At 35.2% G+C, this 22,662-nt stretch overlaps 1 protein-coding gene across 50 annotated transcripts in view; it reads right to left on the bottom strand.

The window, feature by feature from the left end:
* Positions 1-22,662, bottom strand: part of RIMS2 (regulating synaptic membrane exocytosis 2) — a 502,429-nt gene that overhangs the window by 215,920 nt on the left and 263,847 nt on the right. For 24 of the 50 annotated variants that reach the window (XM_054816636.1, XM_054816622.1, XM_054816651.1 and 21 more), the window contains 7 exons: positions 18,831-19,039; positions 17,357-17,476; positions 15,461-15,560; positions 14,548-14,671; positions 8,843-8,889; positions 7,512-7,624; positions 1,901-1,948 (listed from right to left, as the gene is read on the bottom strand). In XM_054816636.1, the coding sequence (XP_054672611.1) occupies positions 1,901-1,948; positions 7,512-7,624; positions 8,843-8,889; positions 14,548-14,671; positions 15,461-15,560; positions 17,357-17,476; positions 18,831-19,039 (761 nt within the window). Of the gene's footprint in view, positions 1-1,900; positions 1,949-7,511; positions 7,625-8,842; positions 8,890-14,547; positions 14,672-15,460; positions 15,561-17,356; positions 17,477-18,830; positions 19,040-19,156; positions 19,225-22,662 lie in introns of all 50 variants that reach the window. The other 26 variants (XM_054816663.1, XM_054816660.1, XM_054816646.1 and 23 more) reach the window with 3 other exon arrangements.

The following is a 22,662-nucleotide window of genomic DNA, read 5'->3' on the forward strand; positions in this document are numbered from 1 at the left end:
ATTGTAAACAGGTCTTAAATTAATCCATTTTAAACTATGTACCATCCCTACTAAAAGTGGGCAGATGGGGGACTTCTTGTTTCAGTCTAGCTGTAAAGATGCTGCCAAGGTTTGAGTTCTCCAGTAACTCTTGTAGCAAACACTATGCTTAGCTTTGAATGTTACTGAGCTCTGCAAAAACTGTTAAAGAGGTGCACAATGACCCCACAGACATTGTGCAGAAACAAAATTGGGACTAGAGACAGTTCTTATCTACAATACCAAAAATAACCCAACCCGAGGTGAGAGAGTAAACCTCGTACACTTTCACCTCTTGCTGGATAATCTCTGTCAAGCATTACACTTGTTTTATTTTCTTAAATGACTACCATAATCATTTGATCAAAGTATTATTTTTTCATTAAAGGATATTAGTCTAAGTAGAACTGATCATTTTATGTCTATTTATTTTAGATAATGGGATTAAAATAAGGAACTACGACATGTTACTTCTACATTACAGTATTTCATGAAACATGCAGGTTTCAGGTAGAGGTTTCCTTTTTAAATTGAAAATTAATTGTCATGTAATTTCTTAATTTATTTTCCACATATCTAAAAAGAAAATAAATATTAAAAGACTGCTTATGTCATATACAATATTTACCTTTATGAACTACTTAGCAACTTGTGATTAAATCTGTACCCCTTTGATTACATTACCACGAGTAGAAGCCAACTTTCTTAATCATGCTAAAGGAAGTTTTAAATTTTAATAGAAAGTCAGTTTATGTCAGTAGCACATAATAATATGTTAACCTAAAACAATACTATCAAGACATTACTTTCTTAATCTACATTTTTTTCTTATATGTTTTGTATTTTGAATTTACATTTAAGCAGTTGTAAAGACTACTTTTGGGAAATAATATATTGTGAAAAAAATTGCACTTTATCAAATATGAGTCATAATCAAACCACTTCCTACAATCTTATTTAGAATTCCTTTATAATTATATATGTGATCTTTTTTCCATTTCAATATGAAATTTAATCATCTCTTTCTGATCATTTAGATCATCCTTTACATCTTTCCTTGAGCGATTGAGCAAGAGAAACATTTATACAGCTCCCACAAAAAAAGATTAACATCTCCATAAAGATATTTTGTAAGAAAAACAAATATTCTATTTACAAAAAACTGAAAATCATGCAGCAAAGCAAGATAAGCATTGTAACATATTAGTAAAACCTACTTTTGCATTAATCTACAGTACCTTAGGAGTTTCCTAATGAAAAAAGGCAAACAACTTGTACCTAAACAGAATACTAAAGTTAAATAAATTCAGTAACACAATGGAAGAATTCATTTTTTGTTTAAATAGAGTTTTGGTTATTTTGACGTACTTTTAAAATGCAAGAACCAAGTTTCATACACAAGAATTTTCTTTCTTTAAACAAGGTACAAATTTTTTGCCTGTCTTCCACTCAAGGCGCTACTATTACTTGGAAAATGCAAAAAAAGGATGAGTTAAGTAATGATAATGAATGATTTAAAGAGACATTCATCTTTATATAATGACCTCAGGCACAAAATTATTTACTGCTTAAACAGTACACACATTTTGTATGTGGGATGCATAGCCATCATCACTATCGAAACCTATATGAGTTTAACATTGGGTAAACTGCAAAGCAAACTAGCTGTCTCTTTAAATTTTAATTTAATATTTTAACCCTCATGCAGAATTTTACAAGCTGCTCACAAGATGACATGAAACTTGTTAATATGGTTTAAAGCAACACACTAAAAATATGGGAAAACGGACTATAATGTAACGTTTTCCTACTATGCATTTTCCATAACAAACAAAAGAAAAAACCACAACTTTAGTTTCTGTCAGGCAGACGAAGTCTTTACCTGAACCCTAGGAACAAAAGGCGTTGTTCTTCTACTAAGGCTTTGGCTCTGGTAAGCAAAATTAAAGAAAAAGCAATAAAACAAAACCAAAAAGGACAACACGCTGGAAACTAAAAGACCAAAAGTAAAAACAAAGACACACAACTATTACTTTAAACACAGCTTTACACCAACGACATATTTATCTAACACAAAGTTATTTTAATGCAATGCATAAATTAAATCTGAAAATCTGTAACCAAATCAATCAAAACCCTGTGATGGAAATTCTGGCCTTAGGGAAGTCAGCAAGAATTTTGCCATCAATTCCCCCAGGAGCAAGGATTTCGATTTACAAGACCACAGATAACATTTACAATAGATTTAGAAATAACATTAACAAAAGGAGCAGGTCAGCAAAGTGTGATTTAAAAGTGGGGTCAGAAACATAAGTTCAGCTCGACCATCTCTTTCAGGAAGACCACAGATGCATATTCAGAGACAGAAAAAGTACAGTTCATGCACTGACAACTTTGGTTGCATTCTAGAGTAAAGCAAGTAAAGGAAAAGGTTTTCTCTTTTCTGCAACTTTAAGAGACATTTGTATAAAAAGCCCTCCTAAATACTTTAAAAATGATTAAAAGAAAGTTAGTGCTATCTGGTATTAGCGTTACATGGGGGAAGGTACAATCAACGTATTTCAATTCTCTAGCAATCATGACAGAAATGACATATGGTATATACAAAAAACTTTGCATGAAATGGGATCTAGAGCATTTAGCAAACTTAGTAGTTGCACTGCACGCATAGATACATTTATAACTCTTATTTTTGTGAAGTAACACTTCAGACTACATACAACCTTGTGGCTTCCAGTGGCTACATCAAGACTACATCAGCACAGGCAACACTCCCCAAGTTCCTGGACTAGCTACAAACTCCAAGCAACTACTCTCCATCTTCCGCTGAGGGCAACAGCTACGGGAGTGGCACAGCGAGGGTACTGAGCATGGGAAATGGACAGGACCAGGAGCACGTGTTGGTACCACAGAGAGGGCCGATGAGCGGGGGAACAGGAGCATGGGAGTAGGTCACAACCACCACAGCAATCTGACAGACTTACATCCCCTTTACTTCCCTGCTTGGTTTTCCTGAGATTACTGATCTATTTCAAAGTGATGGAAAGAAGCTACTACTCAATATTCACTTCCGTAAGAAATGTACCCAAAGTGTGGAGATAGGCATTGTGATGATGGTTCTGCCACCCTCCTTACTTACTTGGCATGCACAGATGCTGGAGAAATCTGTTCCATAAAATGTGTGAAGTAATCTGTTCTCACACCAAAGCAAGAGGATATATAAGAAAATTTGACAGTCTGGATCACGGGTTTTATCTGTTGTGCTCCTGTGCCCTGCGAGGTGCAGCAGCTGCGCACTGCCCCCGACTCTGCACAGGCAGTACTGCAGAGCCCCAGTGTATGGGTGCCAGAATGTGACCTACTCACAGACAATAAAAGTAGATCTTCAGCTTGCTTCTGCTCCGTATTACAAGAGAAATAGAGATATTCCAGAATACTGCAATCCTAAGAGTGATAGAATACCTCCCACCATGCACCAAGCACCCTCACCTGCCATATTCTGCCTTGGAAATGGAGAGCAATAAGCACATCGCGTGCACTACCTAGAACTTTCCAGGTTTTGACGTTAGAGCAACAGCCATTTACTTGTGTAGAGGTAGAAAGAGGAGAAAAGAAAGGGGAAAAGGAAAAAGTGAAAGGGTGAAGAGGAGCATATCTCATACTTGACCTTGTGCCCCCAATATGCAGACATATTATGTCCTTCACAATGTACAATATCCGCTTTCTAACATGCTACAGATAATACAACTATAATTAATATACCTGTAATTTTATTGCTTTATAAACTGTGTATGGAAAAATCTACTGACATGGTTCTGTGGTTCAGCTGTATAATGAAATAGATTAATTTAAGAAATGACATCCCCTTACTGTTAGAATTTCCACCAGTACAAAAACGAAATATTGTAATTTTATACCTGTATTCATTTACACATTCTTCTAGTCATGTTATCAGCCTCTAAACCTAACTATCGCAAAAGCATTCCAAGTTATAGTTTTCATGCAGTATTGAAAAAGTAGCCAGAATGCAGTAATGAAGCAAAGAGCTCCAACACACAAATAATACTGACTTTTTGAAAATGATATTAAAGGAAAATCAAATTAGTGAAAAATCACAGAAACAGGAACCAGACAGAGAAAATAATAATAAAATGATAATTACAATAACAGTCAGATACTCCCCTGAAAGAACAATGTGGATCAAAAATGCCACAAAATAAACTGCATGGAATACAGATAAAATATTTATATACCTTAGTAAATTACAACATAAAATATTTTACTGTAGCTGCACATAATTTGTTCAATTATATATGTATTTGGGCAGAATAATTATTAATGGAAAGGAGATTTCCTAGCTATGTGAGATGGTTTGCTTCACGGGAAGTCCTATTCACCAGCTCTGGAGTGTCTCTAACCTCGACAGAAGTAAGCAGGTACGCAGACCAATGCTGATACAGAGGAAAACACGGAACACTGAACAAAGACATCCCTGAATAATAGAGAGGCATCACTGCAGCTAAACTCGCTAAAACCATACTGAACATAAAGGAATACATTCCAAAACAATATTAATATAAAAACCCTTGTAGCACTGTCTGAATAAGGATGCATATATCCAAGTATTTATCCAAATCTTCAGACCTCCATCTGAACTGTAGGTATCTCCACTTGCCCACAACTCTTGTATTTCACAGCCTGTTACCCACAGCTGCCCTAACAACGGCCCATCAGGACTACATGGTTGTCTCCAAAAGTACAGAAAATACAGAAAACACTTCCAAAATCTTGCCTATAATCCGTTCCCTCAGATTCATCACACGTGTCCGAATTCAGCCACCATCGCCCAGAATGTCAACTGACCCACCACTTCCACAAAGAACAGCATCTTGTCCCCACCTACTGCCAGGGCTCTGCAGTTATTCTCCTGCCTATTCTCCACTCACCATAAAGAGCACATTCCCAATTACATTCGCAATTTAGTATTCCTTCCATTACCATCTTACTCAGCTGTTTGGAACAAATGAGTGTTCCATTCTGTCGTGTCAGAGAACAGCTGATTAAAAACATGGAAAACCATAATACTGAAGCTCATCCATTTTGTAGTGTTCAAGCTAAAATATTTTTTGGAATTTGAGGAGATTTTTAAAATTCAATTCAATTTTTCCTATTACTTCACCTTTGCTAAAGGTCCAAAATTAGAAAATCTCATAGTCCATTCTAATTTTTCAAAACATCTCCAACTCTGCAAAGATTTTTCAAAACTAACTTGAAGTATCAGATCAAAAAGAAACTAGAGATATTTACTGTTTCAAAAAAAGCAGTTCCTGTAGAATACTTCAATTCTCTTAAAGTCATCTTTTTCTGTTTCAGCCTATTCATTTCAATGTGCCCAGTTAGGTGCCATGTTGCTATCTATCCACACCATCTTCAGACATTGTGAGAGCCACCCTTCCTCGCAAAGCAAAAGCTTTAGCACCAGTCTCCCAAAGCCTTGAGACAACAGCAGCAGGAGCTGGGTTGTGCGATTAACATGATTAATGTGAAATACAGCTTTTTCTAACTTTTCTTTAGCTGGTGAGGTAAGACAGCTGTCCAAATTTTCAAACTGTCTACTAATGTTGGGTGTCTACATTGAGATAGTGGGACTTTAATTTGGAGAGTTACCGAGCATTTCTGACTTCAGTGTCAATCAACTGGAGCTGTGCTTTCTCAGGTATCAGCTGCTCTCTGAGGGAAACAAGAATATTGTGTAGTAGGGAGTATTGTATATTATTGTATATAGTATATAAGGGAGTACAAAGAGGACAAGCATAGGAATGATCATTAAATGTGTCCCAACATTATTTGGTTCCCTTAGATGGAGATAAGTGTTATAAACTTATTAATAAAGGCTATTATATCTTGAAAACAAGAAAAAATATTTAAAAATAGGAATGATACCTTCTTGAGTTAAACACTGAATTTATATGCCATTCTGAGACATATAGCCTTGTGAATTCTGTTATTCTCAGTAAATTAAAATATACCTCCAAATCTCCCGACACTATTCTTATGCAGCTCAAATTGCATTATCCTATTGAGCCACAAAATCAACAGACTTACTGAATTTACTAATAAATCCTAATCTTAAACTCCTCAATTATTTTTTTTTTTTCTGACACTGAGAATGTGAGGAAGTGAGTTCTGTGTGGTTCCTATTTGGATTATCATTCCGCAGTGTCCGTGCATTGGATATCTGAGCAGCTAACTCTGGATGTTGAATTTTATGCTGGGAGCTAGGAACCAAAACTTTTTGACACCCTATTCTTTTATGAGATTTAGCCAAAAGAGATTTCTTTCCCTCCTGTTTCCACTATCAATAATTTTTGCTGTCTTGTTTTTAGAAACCTCGGTTTGTGTATTTTGACAGTTCACGTTCATGTTCCCTTGTCATAGTATTTTGTGTAAAGCATTCTGCATTCTGCCATCAAAATTTCTAGTTTTCCATTTATCCAAAGGATTGAGTCTTTCAAAGTAGTTAAGTACAACAGTTAGAGAAAAATTAAAAATTACGTAGTGTAGAAGGCTGGCCTGATGAGCAAAACAAATAACGTCTCATGCATTGCAAAATGGAGCCAACATGGCTGCTGAACAGGCAGAAAAATATTTCTTCCCCTCCTCTATGAATACCATAAACCATTTCTGTGAGACCTATAAACCATCTGCTTAGATTTTATGCATATTTTTATGGCACACTCATTATCTTAACACAAACAACTTGGAAGAAATATGAATGTGACATTTTCAAACTTGTTTAACACCAGTTTTGCACTGCTTCCATTCCATTTTCCTCTCCTTTTCAACTTACAGCAGGCCACAACTGAGCACTTTTGAAAAATCACACTTTGGAGTTGTAAATGACACAGAAAGGTGTACAAAACCCAAGTTCTTCAGTTTACTACAAAAAATTACCCTTTTAAAGAAAACATTCAGGTAATGAACTTTGTTCTCAATGGGAGTGAAGAACAAAAGTGAGTAACACTGGTACAAAAAATACAACATTACTAAACAATCAAAGGGATATCTGGGGAAAGATATATAGATCAAAGCTAGTGCATAAGAAATAAGCAATATTAATGTCCAAGCACACAGGTAATAAAATCTACCAACTGTACATGTAAGTGTTATAGTTGAAAAAGTGTATACACTCAACAGGACAAACATAACTGGAGGCCAAGATTAGGCCTTTCTGAAAATTTTACTACCAGTTTAGCTTACTACATAAATATACATATATATATATTATTCAACATATAGAAAATTTCCAAAAGCTAATAAAATGGAATGTCCTTATGAAACTATGACCCTGCCTACACTGAGATATATAGCATTAACCAAAAAATTTAGCTAGTTCAACAAGAAATTTATGTTAGAGATAGCCTGCACTCTGCCGTCAGAGTTATATATCCTGCAAAAAGCACAACACTAATATTAATGAAATGTTTACATACTGAAAGTTGTCCAGACAAGAACTGTGGAACATCCCTTAACATGCCAGGACTCATAGGAGAAGTCACTGAAATAGAAGGTCGGTCCATTTTTTGGGATTCAAATGAACTAGAACCTGTAATTATAAATAAAAAAATTTTATAAATAAAAAAATTTTATAAATAGTAGCACTTACGCATTTTTCACAATGTTCTTTAAAGGAAAATTATACAAATATAACCTAACATACAATAAAGTTGTAATAAATATCACTTTTTTATCTGTTTAAAATTACCAAATAATGATACTCAATCTCTTGGTGCTTAAATGCAATCTAAAGATTTACAAGTTTATTATAGCTGCGAAATGTCATCTGAAGCATATAGAATAAAAAATAGTTTATTCAGATATTTCTGACTGTAATTATGTCAGTAAGTTGAAGGTCCAAAATTCCTAAATAGTAAAGTAAATACTGTGGTCAAAGGAATTCAGTCTTCTGAAGGGCACTTATCTTGTACAATCAGACTAATTTTTAATTAGATTTTTACAAAAACATCAAGATGCATGTAATGTTTTTTGTGCATTTTGTTTCAAATCTACAAGGTCTGCAAACTGTCAGGGGACAAGTTTTGACATATAAAACATAGAGTAAAAGTAAAGTATTTTTATAAAGAGAAAAGATGTTCCACATCTCAGAAAACATAAAATGGATTTTCTTTTAAGACTTGACTGATCAGTGAAAAGTTATTGAAGGAGTTTTTCATATTATTGTAATCAAGTTTATGCCACTGCATTTATTCATAGCTTCTATTATAAAAGAGTTCTAAAACAATGATAAAAAATAGCTCCAGGCTGAAATCCATCTTATCAGATCTAAGCCAAAGCACAAGTTATTTTTCCCCACATGAAATACTGATTTAGCCAATTTAGAGAGTGCTGAATGGTTCTAATAAAGTAGAAGTACTCTGCTTTCAAAGTAGCTCTCTCTCATGTTGTAAATAAAGAACATTTCATCCCCATTTTTAATTTATAAGGTTCAATTGAAATGCAAAACAACAAAACAGGAAATTAAAAATCACTATTAATGTTCTTGTATATTAGTTAGAATTATGCTTTTCTTTTTAAACAAAAATAGCCTTAGCTTATAACCAAATGTCAAGTCTAAATCAAAATATCCTGACTTTTGATAGTTTATTATTAAACAAAGATAGATAGATACTACAATAAAATGACATATTGAGACAAATATGGACAAAGAGATGAGAGCTATACTGACTGTAGATGACATTTTTCAATCTATTTGTGCTTACATAAAAGAGAGAGAAGATTTTCCTACCCCACAATTGAAACTTACTGGACTCCAGCTGTGCATGTGTGCTGTCAGGTATTCTGGGAATGTCCCTGAAATCAGGAAAAGTAAGACAGGCTGATCCTTTATCTAACAAGCATATTCAAATTGCAGTTACACTATAACACTTCTCAAGCCACCATGGAATGCCTCAGGAAAGGCGTATGATCTACTGACTGTCTTCAACCACGGGGAAGATTTCTCTTTTATCCAGCATAAATAATTTCAGTGGCAAATTAAAGCCTACAGAACAAGTGGTTTGGTGAATGCAGGAGAGAGGCTGCACTGTCACAAACAAAATAATTCAGTAAATTAAAAAAAAAAAAAGAACAATCTCAGAGTTAATGGAGACTAAAACTGTGAGTAGTAGACTTTATTATGACATTGTATATCAATTAAATTTATTGGACGATCACGGAAATGTACTAGACTGCCAATAATGGTTATCCCAATATGTCCTTTACTGTCCTTGAACCCCAAATTTGGACAATCTTACCTTTTCCATGACTAAATAAAATGTGCAATTTCCTTTGGCAAAATAGCATACCTGCATATACATGAGAAGTTGCATCACCTATATTAAATTGTGTGTACAGCCATGTAATTTTAAAGCACTCAGTCGCAACGACTAAGTACCTCGTTACGCCCACCCACCCCCCAAAGGAACACATTCCTCCTATGAGGGCAAACATTACTGTATGCTAATAAAAACTATCAATATGCTAATAAATCATTTTAGAGGTATTTGAGCAAAACCAAGCAAGATGAAAAGCTTCAGCTGAGTCACAGCAAGAACAATATTTAAAATCATAATGTGTGTTTCAGTGCACTTGGTTTCTTCAAGGTTGCATTGCGTTGGACTTGACGAGTGTGGCCAGCAGGTCAAGGGAGCTTCTCCTCCCCCTCTACTCTGCCATGGTGAGGCCACATCTGGAGTCCTGTGTCCAGTTCTGGGCTCCCCAGTTCAAGAAAGACAGCGAACTACTGGAGAGAGTCCAGCGGAGGGCTACAAAGATGATTAGGGGACTGGAACATCTCTTGTATGAGGAAAGGCTGAGAGAGCTGGATCTGTTTAGCCTGGAGAGGAGAAGACTGAGAGGGGATCTGATCATTACTTACAAATTACCTAAAGGGTGGATATCAAGATGATGGGGCCACAGTCTTTCCAATGGTGCCCAGTGACAGGACAAGGGGCAATGGGCACAAACTGGAACACGGGAAGTTCCATCTCAATACGAGGAAAACCTTCTTCACTTTGAGGGTGACCGAGCACTGGCACAGGCTGCCCAGAGAGGTTGTGGAGTTTCCTTCTCTGGAGATATTCAGAACCTGCCTGGCCACGATGCGGTGCAACCTGCCCTAGGTGATCCTGCTTTAGCAGGGGGGTTGGATTAGATGATCTACAGAGGTCCCTTCCAACCTTCACCATTCTGTGATTTTTAAAGGTCTTTTCCAACAAAAAGGTTCTATGAATCTATGATTCTATGGGTGTCGGTGCCCAGGTGCTGGCAGCAGGGGTGCAGAGCGGCCTCTCTGAGGAGGGACCGGGGCTGCCCCATGCCAGATACAGCCAGCTCCAGCCGGGTCCAACAGAGCCACTGCAGGGCACAGCTCATCGTCTCAGCCACGGTGGTGGTGCCTCTGTGATAATGTATTTAAGAAAGGGTAAAAAACACTGTGCAGCAGCTGTGAGAGAGAAGAGTGAGGAAAAAAAAACCAACATGGGAGAAACATCCCTGCAGACATCAAGGTCAGACAAGGAGGGGGAGAAGGACTGACCACAACAGCCATTCCCCATCCCCCTGCGCAGCTCGGCGATGGGGAGGCAGAAGAGCCAGGAACGAAGGAGTGAAGCTGAGCCTGGGAAGAAGGGGGTTGAGGGGAAGGTGGGTTTAGTTTTGTTTTTACCTCTCACTATCCTATTCTATTATTAATTCCTAATAAATTAAATTAATCTTCCCCAAGTCGAGTCTGTTTTGCCCATGATGGTAATTGCTGAGTGATCTCCCTGTCCTTATCTTCACCCATGAGCTTTTCTGTCTTATTTTCTCCCCCCATAATACTGAGGAGGGGGAGAGAGAGAGCGGCTGGGTGGGTGACTGGCAGCCAGACAAGGTCAACCCACCACAAAGGTATGTGAAAAGGAAGGGAAAGTTAAAAATACTTTCAGTGATCTCTACTGTCTCATACAATGAAAAATGAGTCTGTATTATACATAAATAAAACCTATCTAGTTCCTTTTTGGTATATGGTTTCCAAACATTTTTCGAGACTCACTAGAAAGATAGCTTTACTAAGCAGATTGAGGAATCTTTCCAAGTGAATTGATGCACAGTACCCCATAACTGCGATTAATCAGAAGGCATGCAACTGGTGCAACTGCCCACTGTAGACAAGAAAAAAAATCACTGTCTCTGTTCTTAGTAAGCAAAACTTGCCAGAAACTTACAAGAGCTATTGAAGTAAATATTTAATTTTGCATATTCAATATCTGTAGAATTTATAAAGGGACCCAATACTTGCCTATTACTTTACTCAGAAATACACTCCTGAACCTAACCTGTAATTTTAAAATATTTCTATTACATGAGTTTGAGAAGAAAACTTTGAAAACATGCATCAGTGTGAACAGATTAAATATGAGTTTTCTATAGATAGCTAAAATAATGAACTTGAAAGCTTTGAACACTATCATTTATGTTCCTAAAGCATACAGATCCCAGTATTTCACAGTAGTGTGAATGGTATTTCTTACAAGGAACTCTCACTGAGATAAACAGATGTAGGAGAAGCAGAAGTCCTTTTAGGCATCCCTTTACATTTTAGGATAGCTTCCATTGCAAGCAGATTGTATAGAATAATTAATAAAACACAATGCATCATTCCTTCCAAATTCAAAATGGTAGTAAGTGCATTTTAAAATAACTATTTCTGAGAATTAGAAAGCAGAAAATAGGTAAGTTCTTGTGTAAAAGAGACAGCCAGCTCACACAGAATAGCAACTTGGCCATCAACTTTTATTTTAAGATAGAAAAAGGGATAAACTGCATGCTAAAATGGTATGATCATTTTTTTAAAGGAGCTTTCCATTTTCTCTTCCTTTATCAGCTTAGCTTGCCATCTTCAGTTTCCATAGCAGTCAGCTCGTAATGAAATGAAGAAGAGCTAACAACTGTGTTTACTGGCATTTGGTTTTGTGTTCAGAATGTCAGGATATGACAACAGGTTCTCTTTCTCAACTAAGTTAGTTGCCAGTAACTGAAGATTTCTGGCATGAGTTAGTGCATTGCCATGAGACCATCAAGAGACTCTCTCTGTAAGTAATGGGACATACTTCAATGCAAAAGTGAAAATCCTTCAAGCGAGCACCAATTATTCTAATCGAAATAATTATCACTTCAGACATCTGGTAAATCTGAACTATTAGTGATTTTAAATACATTGAAACATTATTCCCTGGGGCAGAACACAGACCTATGGTGTTATGTTTCCTTGGGCGAGCATAAGTTCTTAATTTCTATAGTGTATTTGATTATGAACAGAAATCTCCTAAATTGAGAAGATAATATGGTATTTCCAGTTCATCAGCTCAAATCTCATGAAAAACATTTCTGAAGTTCTGTTTTTAATATCACAATCCAGTGTGTTACATACATCTAGCCAGAATCTAAAACCTTACCAACGTGCAGAAAGTATTCATCACTGTGAACTTCAGTTATAAACTCAGATTAGTAACTGGAGTTTTGGAGGTAAAAACGGTCTTTTACATCTACTGCAAAAAGTCACTGGGAATCAAGTACACAGAACAACTTTTTTAGCCCTGATCTGGCTCAGTTCTTCAGACTATGTGGCAAGCAGTTAATGCTGAAGAATGTATCTTGAGAGCCCACATCACTTTCTTTGAGGAAGTTTAGATGAGCTGGTCTACTGACAGCAAGCAGAGCACATGGTAACATAACAGAAGACATGATGATAAGGAAGGTAAACAACAGACAGTAAATATAAAAGTGCAGGAAAGAATACAGGAGGTTTTGCACAATAAAGAGAATGCAGAAAGAGGAAAAAAACGAGTATTTTCAAGAAGTGAGCAGTTCCTTGAAACTTTTGCCATAAACTTTGTTTGAGAGAAACTATGAAAGATCTTATGCCTGTATGAAATTAATTTGAAACCTCCTTTTCTGAGACAATATTCTTCTAGCAATGTAGTCTGTCCCTTAGCATTACTACTATACTTACAACTCCCAAGTTATGCAATGGTTTTTAAGGACAAGACAGATGATACAGCCTTTACCCTAAAGGGGTTGCAGTTCGATATGTATGTAGGAGATAACCTCTCATCTCACTGACAAGATAAAGCAGTTTATTGTTATTATCAAGGTTGTTTAAAATTGTCGAACCAAATTAAGTTCCTACACGATAAGTTCCTGATGTGTCAAACACATTAAGTTCCTATTATAGCTGAACCCATAACAAATAATGCTAACTAAAATTCCATCCTCAGATTATATGGTTCTAGATTTTTTTAGTACTTCTTAATTTTTAGTTGTTGTGTTACCCATGTGTTCTCATATGAAATTAAGATAATTGTGTGCATCTTATACAAAATAAAGGGATAAATATATTTATTAATTATAATTAATTATAATTATAGAATCATAGAACATCTCAGGTTGGAAGGGATCTTGAAAGACCATCTGGTCCAACCTCACATGGCAAAAGAAGCTTAGATGAGATTGCCTAGTACCCTGTCCAGTTGTGTCACATGCATCATAATAAATACTGTGGAGGAAAAGAGAAAATTCTTAATAATTGTAAGCATCTTCAAATTCAGTGACAAGCATCCCCCTCTTTACAGCCCTGGTGTGATCAGCTATGGAACTTCCAATGGAGAAGTAAAAAAGGGGTGGATGTGACTGTAGGCTGTAGGAACTTGGAAGAAAAAGAACAGATGAAGAAGTGGAAGTATTCACAGTCTAATGTATCAGAGCAACTAGAAATGCCCTATTGCTATGCAAGAGAAATTTAAGTTTAAACTTTGAGAGGTAGGTCTGAAAGTTACGAAAACTGGGCAATGTAAAGCACCAAAGAAAAAAAGCCACACAGTTTAGACAAGCACTAGTGCTAGCTATTTATTCAGATATGTTCGGTATTAGATACAAGCACTAACTTAATAGATTTCATAAATGAAGATGATGAGAATGTGGATTAGAGACTTTCCAAAGCATATTGATTATGTCATTAGCGTACTCTATTTTGGGCAAAATTCTACATTGCAGATTCTCAGTAAAGAGAGTTCATCATCAGTTCAAAGAGTAAATCTGAATATATAATTTTCTACATTATATAAAAATGGAATGGAAAATAAAAATAAAAGTCAAGTTATTAATCAAGAATTGCAACAATAAAGAGTATAAACACAGTTTCAGGGCCACTATAGGCTAGATCACCAACTAAACCACAGAAGGGAACCTATTTGTGACCATATTAGCAGGTAGTGCCTGGGACTCCCTCTGAGAATACAGGATTTCAGACCAGCTCTTTCTACTTACTGGCATGATCTATCATTCTAGCTATGCTTTTGGTTTACAGAATTTTGCATACAGATTTACTGTTTACAATGTTTATGATTCTGTTTGATATAGTCTGCCCTAAAAGTGAAATTTAGCAACATTTTTATCATATTTAATACAAAAAATCATGAAATTACTTACCCTATTGGTCTTGAAACGACAAGCTCCACTTGTGGCTCAGGTTTGGATTCTAAAATGATGTTATATACCTCCTCAAAGGTGGCTCCTTGTAGTAGCCTTCCATTCCATTCTAATACTTCATCACCTATAATTTCAGTAATAACACTCTGCTTAGGACGTCTGCTGTGATCTGTACTTACAATAACAATTTAAGCCATTCTACTGTCAGTTTACTGAATTGTGAAACCTGTGTTATAGAGCAAGTTTGGAATCCTTCATACAGGAAAATACTGAGTATTAAAGGTTTTCTGCAGCTCAGCTTTCAAATATATAAAGTTTAGTGAAGCAATAATATCATCAGTAGGATCCCTTATGAATCAGATATAGCTCTTACTCACTTTGGTAGCTGTGGCTTAAAAGAAACCCCAACATGCTCTTTAGAAAATGCAGATCTTTAAAACAGAATATCTCATCAATTTCCTATTTTGAAGATCCATTTACCTCTACAAGTTTAGTATTTAAGGTTCAGATAGTTCTTACGTTAACAGTTTACACTTGCACATTCTCCAATCTAGCAATCCATGGTTTGCATGTGGGGATAGAAGCAGTTTCTAGACCAGCTGGTTCTGTTGGCACATTTGTAATAGCTTCGTTTGCTCTAAATAAAATATACACCACTAAACAACTGGGCAGGACATCAGTGGAATATTATTTTGAGTATAAAAATGTGAATAAATATTATTTTGAACAACACGAGAATTTATATATTTCACAAAAGCAGTAGTGTCAATAATCTAGTAACTGAATGTAAGGTTGAATTCTGCAGTAGTTCATCACACCTATTTAACATCATTTCACATCTAATTAAACTTGCTCACTTGTTATCACCTTTAGAAAAGCAACTCAGCAGTATAGATCTACAGTACATACATACCCGGTCTAAGATGCCCCACTGTATCTGCTAAGCTTCCTTTTTTAACTTTGGTGATAAATGCGCAGAGTCGACCTGATTCAGTCATCTTTCCTCCTACTACCTGTTTCAAAGAGGAAGCATTTTCACAGAATGAAAATTACTTTAAATGACTTAAATGTTCTGGCAACAGAAAGAAAAATTCAATTATGTCTTTGGTTTTCAGGTAGACCAGGATAGACAGATAAACTTGGAAAAATACTACCACAAAATTTTGGCTAGACAGGTTATATTTGTACCTGTTCAGGCTATTTGTGTAATTATAGTATTTCACTGTATTATAACTTACCACCCCAAAAAAGTAAGGTATTCATCATTATACTGCTTATTTCAATACATTTTAACTGAAAATAGATATATTAATATAACAGAACTCCTGAGGTTCACACTAAGCATCAAACGTCTCTATCAATTAATCAAATCCACTTTGGTTGAACAAGTCAGATGAAAATAATTGTCATACTGAAGATTTCTCTATAGGAAACTTCAACAGGTTTGACCTTACTATTTATCTTAGAATCAAGAGATTCAAATATCAGAATTTGTTATAACTGCATAATCTTCAAATTGTTTAGGTTTCTTAGCAGTCTTCATATTGGGATTTTAAATTTGCAATACTAAATCCAGTTTAGGTTACTTTCAATAATGTAAATATTTGAAAATTCAGGTCAGGAATAACTGCTGTAAATCACTCTTTTCAGATGTCTATTGAGATTAAAAACTAGTTGCTCTTGAATCTAAACTATTAATGAATACCAGTGAAGAGTTCATCTTTATAACAGAAGATTTTAGAATTTTAAACATAGAAGTTTAAAGAAAAAGTAATTCATCGTGGCACTGTTAGCATCTCTTGCATTTTCTGACATTAAGACAATAACACACATACCTCAAGTGATGCTCAAGTGCCTTCTCCACCAACTTCAAAACACAATCATTTGTCAATTAAGTAAAAAATTCAAAAATTTCCAAAGCATGTTAGTATATCTTATAAGTAACTACACTGATTCAATCCCTCTTTACAGTATATGACTGTAGTCTAATCTGTGTACCCAACGTGAAGTCAGTGTCATGCTAAATAGAAAATGGAGAATTAATCAAACTTCTTAATGATTTCTCACAACAAGGACGTGATTCAAAATAAATACATGCTTGTTTCTTTTGCTGTATATTTGTTCTCATTCTTGTACCAGTATTGCTGGAACTGTAAATAATAATATCATACAAAAATGAGATCAAGATATGAGGTAGCAATAGCTTCATAATGTGTTTGAAGAGTACTGCATCACAAAAAAATATGCAAACACATTCCTCTGTGATAATATACAATAAATACTAAATAATTTTCTGTCTTGTGCATTTAAAATGTAGCAAATCAAACAATAAGAGGGTGAAAAAAATCCAGAAATAGGCTCTTCCATTGACAGACTCTGCTCTGGATTGAAATGTCATTAACTTACAGATGGCCCCCAGATCTTCAAAAGAGATAATTTATTTTTCACATTTCTCCTCTCTTTTGGGGACAGAAGTTATACCGTGGTGCAATGCTGAATACTGAAGAAAGCGGACAGGGCTTGGCTTGCCCAGCAAGGATGGAGTTACTACCTTGCAGAACAGACATTCTCAGCAAACTTGTGAAAAAATGTCTAGTCTTTCTGAAGAATACAATTTTTTGAACCTGTCAGGGACCCTGTAAAATTACTCTTGGTAACTGAATATAAAATGTCTCTATATTTTAATTTTGAGAATGATAAGACATTATAGATATCAGTATATATACACTATACAATATGAGAATACTTTCATTATAAAGGTAGCTATTTTAACTGAGAGTTGTTAGTTCCAAAATTATTCATCACCAACCTTCAATCCAAGCATTGCTCCTGAGTCTCTAGGCACACTTCCATCTTTCAGTCGTTTATTTAATAAAATCCGACCAATGAGACGGTCTCCATCTTTGGATGGTTGCCATGTTACTGGATGCTATCATATGGTGTTAATAGAAAATACAGTGAATAGGATTTTAAAGAAAAATATTTTAGTAATACTTTTCATTTCCTGGTATATTTTAAAAATGCCTTGAAAGTATTATGATTACACATTACATTAAGATTTAATGTAATAGATTGACAGAAAACTGCATTGGAAAAGATTTTTTTGGACATCATTTAGTCAATGACTGTATTTCTAGTATTTAATAACATTATCTATTTTACTAAATCCAATTTGTAAATGTCTGGAATGATCTTTGCACCTTGATGATTAGACAGATACAGACAACTGTACAAAGTTATCTACACACAATGACCATCACGTCTAAGTACTGACCAGAACAACTGTAGAGGTCTAGTATTAGAGTAATACTGAAAAAGAAGTTTAACTCAAAACAGAAATTTGATGTAAGACGTTTCTTCTTCCACTATTCCAAACATGTCAGTTTTCTCTAAGACTGACAAACTTTTTCAGTGTTTAACTTTCTCTCACTAGTAGCATACTAAAAATTATAGCATACATTAAAAAAGGTATAGTCATTGCTCTATTTAAAGGTATTGGGTTTTTATTGGAATAATTACTTCACATATGAAGCATACAGTGAACATTATTATTCCATTACTATACATGGGCCCTGTTACACTTGTATATTGGCATAATTAATAAATTTTTACCATTTTATTTTGTGTAATCATAGCACTTTTTCACAGATAAATACTATTTCATGCTCTATTTCATGCAAAATTAGCAGGCACAGAAAAATCTGCTCCCATTACAACTAATAACTCTAAAAAGATTTATCATAATCAGCACCAAACAGAAAGCAAAATTAAAAAATACCAAAGCAGATGGCAAAGCCTTTAATTCTGCACAATACTGCACAAAAATGGCATGGCAACAAAACAAAAGAACAACCATGACAGTGAAAGGGAAAAAAGAAAAACAACTTTTCTGTGCAGAGAGACCCAATTTTCTCCCTTTTGCACCTGGGGTTTAAACTATTAATTTAATTTCAGCCCCAGGAGTTTGAATGTAGTAAATCAAATAAGCCAATCAGTAGAATCCTTGTTGTTAATTACTTGAAGGTAATACCATGATACGCTATTATGCAACCATAAGAACAACATTCCTTTATGCCTCTCAATTTTTTTCTTAGGCTGCCAAACAGTAAAAGCTGCAAGCATGCAGAGACTTTTCATTTGTTTTTCTTTTCTGCACCTTTAGAAACGTTACATTGTCTCTAGAAACACCCTATCTTTTATTTTATGCACTACTTTAATGAGTGACAGAGAGCAAACAAAGACCAAATGAGCAGGTTAAAATGCAGGCTCCATAATCTCAGTACCTTCTCGCTATGGCTATGTTCCTCGTTTAGAGTTGTGCTACTACACGTATCTACCCCAGAGTCTTTTATCTGAGGCTCAGACCATTCCAAGTCCTCTTCCAAAGAGTGGCCACCAAAGCACACCATTTTCTTTTGCCTCTCGGATAAGGTGTTAGAATCCGACAAAACTGCCTGCTCACTAGTTTTTCTTTTTCCCCTTTGACTGTCCCCTATAGGTGTGGGATAAAAAAAAAGATACAAAAAAGAAAACATGCAAAGGTGTAAATAAAACAAAGGAAATGTGAAATGATAAAGGCAACTAAATGGTAAGGCTCCACATGTCTCACCAAAGACATTGGGGATGCCTCACTGCTATGCCAAGACGTATGGTCCAACCAGTTGTAATCCATGTCTCCTGCGAGAATCAGACAGACAAGATAGTGCAGTAAAGGAAAGGTGAAAGAAAGGACAGACAAAGATACAGCAAAACTGTAAAGACTTCTGATTATCCTATCTGATTCATAACCTCCGCTAGCAGGACTTGCAAAGTGCTTCCAAGAAAAAGTTAAGGCTCCAACAACAGAGTACATGGAATATGAAATACAGTGAGGCAGGAGGTACGTCTGTGTGTGTCTACGTGTGAACAAAATTATGTACAGTGTAAAGCATCATTGAGTCAGAGTTCTTAACTGTTCCTATAAAATTACTTACAGTAAATCACATGAAAAGGCAAATTGTATTGTATTCCTATCAGAATTTTCAGAAAGGAAAGCATTTGAATATGGAATGAGTTTTCATCATAATCTAAAGAAACAGTTTGGTCTTATGGAATGTATTTCTTTGCTTTTCTAACACAAACTAGTATTTATTCTAATAACGTCAATAAAATACATTTAAAAATGGTACTCTATATTCAGCTGTACAGTAGATTTAGCCTTTAAGGAAGGCTAAATGACCTGTTAAATATGATGGATTGATAAGAAAAACAAATATAGAAAATATTTTTAGAATAAAAAGCATATTAACTTTGCTTGAAATTCCCAGAGAAATGTCTACTGGTTAAATATCAGGAAGAATTCTACCAAGTACAGGTACCTCATTACCGAGAATAAATCTGTAGGGTTTTGAAAAAATGTGTATATAGAGAGAGATAGATGGATATTATAGAATCAGAATTTAACCTGTATGGCAGACACAAGGTAGGAAGAAAGGTTTAAAAAACAGTTTTAAAGAAAAGGTCTAAATTAATGCTGCTGTCCATAGAACTGGAGAATGACTCATGTATTTTAATAAAATATTCTCTTTTATGTAGGTACTTTAAATTGTAAATTATGCCCACACATTTTGCATTATTACATTTCTCTCTCTTTTTTTTTTTTTTTTTAATTGTTACTACATGTTACATGAAAAATATTTTGTTACTACATGCTACATAGTATTTTGATACTATTGTATGCAGGAAAAAAATGTTGGCTTCTCTATCAAATTTCATGACCAAAAGAATACTAAACCAAAGCAGTTCTGCTCTTTTTAGTACAAACCACAAATGACATTTTTCTGTTTCCATTACTTCAGATCCTGCTTTGACATTGCTCAACCTATTCCTTTGAAACTACATCAATAAGTTATTAAAATATAACTAACAGGTCTAATCACAGTCTTAACACTTGTCTAGAAAACTTTACAGAGATGATCTGAAGATAGAGCCCCATAAAACTACGCTACAAAAAGCTAATATATGCTTTAGAAAAGTAAAATACAGTCTTCTCAGAGGGATATTATGTACAATGAGAAATATGATCTTTTTTCACTTGTTTTCTCCTAATATATAGACTTGCATATGCTATATGGAAAAAACCAAGTCTCATTTTCATTTTAAAGAAGGAAATGTATGGAATACAAAGGTTTTATTTTCAAAAAGTTACTTTGAACCTAGTCCCTTACATTTTGCAGAAATATTGTAGAATATTAAGTATCCTTTGATTTCATAAAAACAGTGCTAAGGGACCTCATGAAATTGTTTTGAAGCTTTAATTCATTCATATTTTCTACATAATAAATGGGCCTGCTGTAAATGCATTAACTGTGTTTCTTGATTCTTGAAAGGAAGGTAACATTTTAAAATGGGGAATTATCACCAAAACTGCTTTCTCATGACAGTTAACTTCTTGACTACATTACAGATAGAAGTGTGCCTATCCTGCTAAAGGGAAAAGAAATATTCTTCCGAATGCATTTTGCAAAAGGTACTTCTGGCATGGAATTTCCAGTGCTGTCTCACCTCTGTCTCTGCAGACATTGCTTCAGAGGAACTGAGTGAAATCATCATTGAGGTCATGAAGATCTAGCCTTTATTACATAAATACGAATTTAGAGACGTCCAGAAGATCACAAGAATTCCAGTCCACATATTGACTGTTTTACAAATCCTGGTCTTAAAATATATTTAAAAATGGATCTTAAGTGAGGAAAACTCAATTACAGTAATGATGACTGCTCAGCTTTAACTGCATGAACTAAAGGCGGATGAGCTCATACTGGTGTTTCCCAGCAGTTATTTTCTGTGCCATCAATACAACTGCTCTACCCAAACCCAAAGTCTGACTAAAAAAAGTTGTAAGTTGCTTCCCTATAACTTGGTACCTAATTCTAGGAGCAGAGCACCGAAATAAAATGGGGTTTATAAGCAGAACAGTTAAAACTGATCATTCTTACTGATTCTAATTCCCGCCTGTTTCTGAGAAATGGTGTATTTTCATTGAAATTACTAAGTTTAAATGCAGATATACCATTAGGCATTAAGAATCCACCACTACAAATTACTCGTCATTTTTTAAGGTTTTAAAATTCTTAGCAACAATCTTCACTATCACTTATAATCCCAGAGAAGCCACTGGCAAGGAATCCGGGAGTATAGCTGTTATGTCCTTGCTGTTCTGCGGTGAACACAGCACTTTACCTGTACTTCGTGAAACCCATCATGGCTTTGCCAGCTCTCCTGTTCATGCCTTTTCCCATAGCAACTCTACAGTTTTGTATGAGCAAAGTCAAGAGCAAAGATTCCTATCCAACTGAATTTTCACTTGTGTGTCTACATAGAAAACAAGTTCTTAAAAATAGGAGAATGTTACTGAAAAGTTGAGGCCCCTGAGATGTACTGACCATGTACACATTCCCACTGCAAATGTGTGCATACCTAGTCACCAAAATCTGGTCCAGTCTTCACTTGCCACTTGCATGTCCACAGTATGTGCATATAGCCATACGCTCAAAGACAGAAATTAAATTAGCTTTATGGTAACTATACTTTACCATACAGATGTGCTGTACATACATAACTTCATCCTATAGGCGTTTATATGAGCAAATATTGAGCATTGTTGGGCTCAGTATGACGTATGCACTCACATTTGAAACATGCACACTGACTTTCAGTTAGAGAAATAAATTCTGGGTCCTTTTTTGTTTTTTAATAGAGCTATCCAAATTAGTAATCTACATACATTAATGCATAGAATAATATGTGATATTATTGATATCAAACATTATTTATTGAGAGTGATAAATTATTGAGAGTGATAACTAAAAATTTTAAAACCTTCCCATTATACGGTAAAAATAAAACACATTTGGTTATTTTCCTACTATAGAACTTCCAATTTCTGTCTACTACCAGTTATTTTGCAGCAACGGTTGATCTTTATCAAATGGTAAGCCCTGAACCCAAACCTGTGCAGAGGAACACATGCAAAGTTGAGTCTGTTGCCTGATGAAAGCACTCACACTTCTTGCTCTACTATTTTCCCCTCTCCTTTTCAGTCAAGATGTAGAAAGCTGACTTTCTTTTTAATTT

Source organism: Grus americana, chromosome 2 (genome assembly GCF_028858705.1).
Source record: "Grus americana isolate bGruAme1 chromosome 2, bGruAme1.mat, whole genome shotgun sequence".
Classification (NCBI taxonomy): Eukaryota; Metazoa; Chordata; class Aves; order Gruiformes; family Gruidae; genus Grus; species Grus americana.